The sequence below is a fragment of the Ceratotherium simum genome, chromosome X (genome assembly GCF_057802395.1).
Source record: "Ceratotherium simum simum isolate JZ-2026a chromosome X, ASM5780239v1, whole genome shotgun sequence".
Classification (NCBI taxonomy): domain Eukaryota; kingdom Metazoa; phylum Chordata; class Mammalia; order Perissodactyla; family Rhinocerotidae; genus Ceratotherium; species Ceratotherium simum.
In genome coordinates, this window is record NC_141940.1 from 2,477,994 (window position 1) to 2,483,993 (window position 6,000).

Consider the following 6,000-nt stretch of genomic DNA (forward strand, 5'->3'; position numbering starts at 1 on the left):
TGTGGCACAAACACGTCTCTCTCCCCGTTGCACCCACAGGCCGAGGCCCACACTGCGACAGTCTGTGTACTCCCGTCCAGTCGCTTCTCCCCACCCACAGGACCTCAGCGATGGCAATGGCAATGGCACTGGCAATCCTGCGGGACTGGTGCAAGTGGAGAGGCATGAACGCACAGCGCTCCCTGCTCATCCTGGGCATCCCGGACGACTGCGAGGACCAGGAATTCCAGGAGGCCGTGCAGGCTGCCCTGTGGCCCCTGGGCAGGTACCGAGTGCTGGGCAAGGTCTTCAGAAAGGAGCTGGGGACCAGCGTGGCCCTGGTGGAGTTTGCTGAGTATTTAAATCGAAGTTTGATCCCCCAACAAATACCAGGCAAGGGGGGACCCTGGGATGTGGTCTTCCTGCCCCAGGCCCCTGATTCTGAGTCACAAGATAGACTCAATTTCCCTGCACAGCCCCAGAGGCAAGCAGTGCCTGGCAGGGCAGGTGACGCAGCAGCTGCAGATGTGGCAGGAGCTCCAGGTGAGGAAGGAGCTGCCGGTGAGGAAGGAGCTCCATGTGAGGCAGGATCTGCAGGTGAGACAGGATGTGAAGGTGAGGAGGGAGCTGCAGGTGAGAAGGGATGTGAAGGTGAGGGAGGATGTGAAGGTGAGGGAGGATGTAAAGGTGAGGCAGGATGTGAAGGTGAGGAGGGAGCTGCAGGTGAGGAGGGATGTGAAGGTGAGATAGGATGTGAAGGTGAGGAAGGAACCACAGATGAGGCGGGAGCGCCAGGTGAGGAGGGTGCCCCAAGTGAGGCGGGAGCGCCAGGTGAGGCGGGAGCCCCAGGTGAGGCGGGAGCCCCAGGTGAGGTGGGAGCCCCAGGTGAGGTGGGAGCCCCAGGTGAGGCGGGAGCCCCAGGTGAATTGGGAGCCGCTGGTGAGGAGGGAGCTCCAGGTGAGGCAGGAGCCGCAGGTGAGGAAGAAGGTGCAGGTGAGGAGGGAGCTGCAGGTGAGGAGAAAGTTGCTGATGTGGCAAGACCTGCAGGTGAGGAAGAAGCCGCAGGTGATGAGAGAGCTGCAGGTGAGGAAGAAGCCACAGGTGATGAGAGAGCAGCATGTGATGAGAAAGCTGCAGGTGAGGAAGAAGCCGCAGGTGATGAGAGAGCAGCAGGTGATGAGAGAGCTGCAGGTGAGGAAGAAGCCGCAGCTGATGAGAGAGCTGCAGGTGAGGAAGAAGCTGAGGGGGAGGCAGGTGCCCAGGGGGAGGCAGGAGCTGAAGATGAAGCAGGAGCGTCAGATGAAGAGGGAGCTGCATGTGACACAGGAGTGGCAGGTGTGGCAGGAATTGTGAGTGTGGCAGGAGCTGCAGGTGAGGAGGGAGCTACAGCTGAGGCTGGAGATGCAGGTGAACAGGGAGCTGCAGGTGAGGAAGAGGCTGCAGATACAGCAGGAGCTGCAGGTGTGTCAAAATCCCGAGTTGAGGCAGAAGCTGAAGATGTGGCAGGAACTCCAGGTGCGGCAGGAGCCGCAGGTGAGGAAGAAGGTGCAGGTGAGGAGGGAGCTGCAGGTGAGGAGGAAGTTGATGTGGCAAGAGCTGCAGGTGAGGAAGAAGCCGCAGGTGATGAGAGAGCTGCAGGTGAGGAGGGAGCTGCAGGTGAGGGAAGAAGCTGCAGGTGAGGAGGGAGCTGCAGGTGAGGAGGGAGCCGAGGGGGAGGCAGGAGCCCTGGGGGAGGCAGGAGCTGAAGATGAAGCAGGAGCATCAGATGAAGAGGGAGCAGCAGGTGACACAGGAGTTGCAGGTGTGGCAGGATCTGTGACAGTGGCAGGAGCTGCAGGTGAGGCAGAGGCTCCAGGTGAGGAAGAGGCTGCAGGTGTGGCAAGAGCCATGGATGAGGCAGGAGGCTGGACCCAGCAATGGCGGGAGACCTTGCAGCCTCTGCTCGACAGCATGGCCTACCAGGAACTGAGACCTTTTTCTGGGTTGGAAGAGCCGTGCTGTGGAGAAGAGTCTTTTGAGAGCTGGCTGGACCATACCAACGACATGCTGTACCTGTGGCGCCACATATCGGAATGGGAGAGGAGGAGGAGGCTGGTGGAGAGCTTGGGTGGCCCCGCGCTGGATCTCATGTGCGGCCTCCTGGATGAAAATCCCGACATCCCTGCACAGGACTGCCTGGCCGCGCTGGTGCAAGCGTTTGGTAACAAGGATGCCCAGATGACCGCACGGCTGAAGTTCCTGACTTGTGCCCAGAGGCCCCAGGAGACTCTCTTTGCCTACGTGATGCGCCTGGAGGGCCTGCTGCAGGCAGCCATGGTGAAGGGGGCCATCCAGGCCGCCATCGCAGACCAGCTGCGCACCAGGCAGGTGCTGATGCGGGCCCGCCCCAACGAGACGCTCCAGAACAAGCTGAGGAGGATGCGTCTGGAGAGGAGACCGCCTGGCTTCCTGGGGATGCTGCAGCTCATTCGGGAGACCGAGGCGTGGGAGGCCACCCCAGGTACAAGTGAGCAGTTCCAAGTGGAAGAAGGGGCCCATGTGGACATTGGAGACCTAATCGCCTCCCAGGCTGCCTCGGCCCATGAATACGGTGCTGAGGTCTCCTCAGCCAGTGAAGATGCTGCCTGGGCTGCCCCGGCCCATGAAGGTGCTGCCTGGGCTTCCCTGGTCAGTGAAGGTGCTGCCGAGGTCTCCCCAGGCTGGGAAGATGCTGCGCAGGGTGCCCCAGCCCGCGAAAGTGCTGCCCGGGCTGCCCCAGCCAACGAGGTCATCACTGAGTGCACCCCTGCCACTGCAGAAGGAGCCAAGACCTCATCAGGTAACAGAGATACTGCCGAAGCTGCCCTTTCCAAGGAAGACACCATCGAGGCTGTCCCGGCCAATGAAGAGGCCGATGAGGCAGTTCCTAGCACAGTCGACCCTGGAGAGGCTGCTTCTGACACCCGTGATGCTGCCAGGGCAGCCCCTGCCCATGAGGAGACCACCAAGGTCTCCCCTGCCATTCAGGAAGAAGAAAATACTCCCACCCCTGTGGGCCTAGGTCAGGCGGGACCCTCAGAGGCCCCGGGGGGCCCCACCCAAGCCCAGATGGGCAGTGCTTCTGGGGCAGGCCCAGGAGGTCCTGGCAGTGAGCCAGAGGGCGTTGCCCCGGCAGGAGACCAGGAGGTCGGGGATCCCCCTGAGAAGGGGCTCAAGCCCATCCAGGAGGAGTCGGGAAACAAGGACGGGGCTGGGGAGATGTGCCCCCACAAGTCCTCCTTGGGCTGATAGGCTCAGAATGCCCAGGGCCCTCTCTCCTATTGGGCAGCAGAGCCCTGGAGGCAGGGGGAGGCCAGGCCAGGGCAGCCACCTCACCCCACATGCGGAGCAGGGCCATGGGAGGGGCCCCCTCAGCCAAAACCAATCCCCTGGCCCCCAACAATCCCCAAGTGGCCCTGATCACTGCTATCAGCCCTTCCAAGTGACTGAGATCACCATGTGTGACCCCAAAGGGGAGGGGCGAGGTGTTTCCCCATGGCAGCACCACACCCAGCCCCAGCCCCAGCCCCAAACCCTGCCAACTAGGGAAGCCAGCCTGGGGGCTCCCTTGAGCGATGGGTTTGGGCTAGGTCAGGGACACCTGAAGACGTCAGCCACCCGCAATGGCCTGGGAGATGTTAGGGGTCATCTCAAGGTTGCCAGCCACCTGGGCCTCCCAAGAGGGGGACCCCTATTCACCGTCCCCTGGGGCAGGCTGGTCCCTGTTCTGGGAAGCCCACTTGTGTCTCTGTAGGCCCTAAGGTGACCCAGGTGTCAAGTAATCCCCACCCCGCCCCACACACACATGTGGTCATTTCTGTGCAGCGCTGTGAGGCATGCGTGAACCCGGGCTGGGTGTCCTGGCCTACTGGGACAGCCCCCTCTCGGCCCCGGCACGTGCTGTGAGCTTCAGTGCCTGCCAAGGCCCTGGTCGCCCTCGTCCAGTGCCGTGAGCTCAACTCTGCTTTCTCGGTGTAGATTCAGGCCAACCGCTGCTTGTTCTTGTGGAGACGTGTGTGTGCTTATCTGAGCAGTTCCCCCACCACCCCACCCCAGACCCCCGAGCCCAGGCCCAGGAGATGCCGGGAAGGACGGACAGATGAGGGCTCAGCTGGTGCTCACCCTGTGACCTCAGGAAGGAAGAACTGGAGCAGGGACACAGAGGGAGGCTGCAGGAGGCTCCACTGGGACTGTGCTCTGATGTGCCAACCTGTTCTTGTGGCTCAGTTTCCTGGGCTTGGTGGAGTGTCCCCTGCCATGTTTTCCAGCGTCCTGTGACTGTCCTGTGTGGGCCATAGGGCAGAGCCCCGCCCCAGCATTTCAGCGAGAGTGGGAGGGGGTGCCCTGGAGTGAGAGGACATCGCCAGCATCCATCGTCCTGGCAAGAGGCTGATCGTGGGGCCCCCAGGAAGAGAGACTATGGTGGGAGGGCTGCAGTGTGGGGGGCAGCTGATGCACCTGTTAGGGACCCCAGGATGTGCTGGGCCAGAGACCTGTGGGCTGTAGTGGCTGTTACAAGTTCCTGTCTGTGTTGTCATTCCCTTCTCTTCAATGGTTTCAGTAAATGGTTCTCTTTAATAAATTTCATTGACTGTTTTAGCTGACTGTCGCCTCTGCTGTGAGCAATTGAGGGAAGTATCTGCTGGGAGTCGTGGTGGGGAGGCCAGAAGAGGATTCCTGCTCAGCACCCATGGGAGACGTCTCCAGTGAGAGGGTAGCATGGGCACTTCGGCAACTAGGACATGATCAGGGCTTTTCTTCTATTTAATAGGTGAATTATAAAGTTTTGGGGTTCTGTTGGTTCTCATCTTGGGATGGTCCTGTCCCATTGGTCTTTTGAAAATGGGTGGGAATGATCTTGGTTTTCTCCTTAACTGTGGGGAAGGCACCACTGGCATCCAGTGCCCAGGATTCAGGACTGCTAAATGTGGAAGATGCATGGAGTGGGGCCATGCAGCAAAGAACTGTCATGCCCAAGAGGCCTCTAGGATCCTTCATGAGAAAGCCAGTATTGGACTGATAGGGTTTTTGAAAAAATCTGAAATGTATTTTAATTTGAGGTATCTTGAAATGTGAAAATATCACCATGGAACAACAATGACAACACTTACTGAGCAACTGTAAATCTCTAGACACTTGTGGGGTTTCTGGGAGAATGGGCACAAAGATATCCATACCACCTCCACCTGCAGACTTGCTCTCAAGCAAAAGAAAAAGACCAGGCTAGTGAGACGCACAATGAAGGAGGACCCACAATAGCTGGGGGAGGGGGACGAGGGGATGCTCTATGAAGGGGTAGTGTTGAGGGATGAGAGGAGTTGGGTTTCACGCTAAGGGCAGGGGGAAGGTGTTGGACATTTTAGGCGGGCCCGGCGGACTCTGCTCATTCCTTCTGTCCTGGGAAGTGGCCACTCTATGAGGCTGAACCCACCTCCAACAAGAAGAGCAGAAAATGCCAGGTCTGCGCTCTCCAAGCTTCCCTCACAACTAGGGTGCAGGCACATGACCTACCCCACCATTCAGATGCACCTACTGCCAACTGAATCTGGGGCCAGAGCTGGGAAGAAGCAGGGGCCACACAGATTTCACTTGGGTGGGCGGGTGGCAGCAGGGGTTGTGAGATCTGCTTCCCGAGGAGCTGTGGCAGCCATGGTTCTCACGGCAGCACCTGTGTCCCACGCTGTTGTTCCAAACCACGGTGTCTGTGCCCAGTCGTGGGAGGGAGCCACAGGGTTGCCTTCACCAGCCTAGCACAGTGGTGCGATTCAGACCCTTGTCCCTCTCTGCAAAGCCTCCAAGCCTGACTCTCCAGCCCTCCCGAAATGCCCATGAGACACCCGCCATCCTTCACTAATTCCCTTCATGCTTCTGTTGGCCACAGTGAGATGTAATTCGTAAACACTGCTCATGGTACAGGGGCCTCCCAATCACATCTGCCAAAAGAGCACCCACCCCCACAGGAGCAGACAGCTGGGTGCAACTGGTCACAGGTAGAGAGAAGCC

General features: G+C 59.6%; 1 protein-coding gene and 1 pseudogene across 1 annotated transcript; both read left to right on the forward strand.

The window, feature by feature from the left end:
* The first annotated feature begins 107 nt into the window (after positions 1–107).
* On the forward strand, positions 108–1,658 carry LOC147911697 (uncharacterized). The gene has a single exon (XM_087427415.1). The coding sequence runs from the start codon at positions 111–113 to the stop codon at positions 1,656–1,658; it is 1,548 nt and encodes a 515-aa protein (XP_087283541.1). The 5' UTR covers positions 108–110.
* A 72-nt stretch (positions 1,659–1,730) lies between these two features.
* LOC147911698 (paraneoplastic antigen Ma6F pseudogene) lies at positions 1,731–4,584 on the forward strand (annotated as a pseudogene).
* The last annotated feature ends 1,416 nt before the right edge of the window (positions 4,585–6,000 follow it).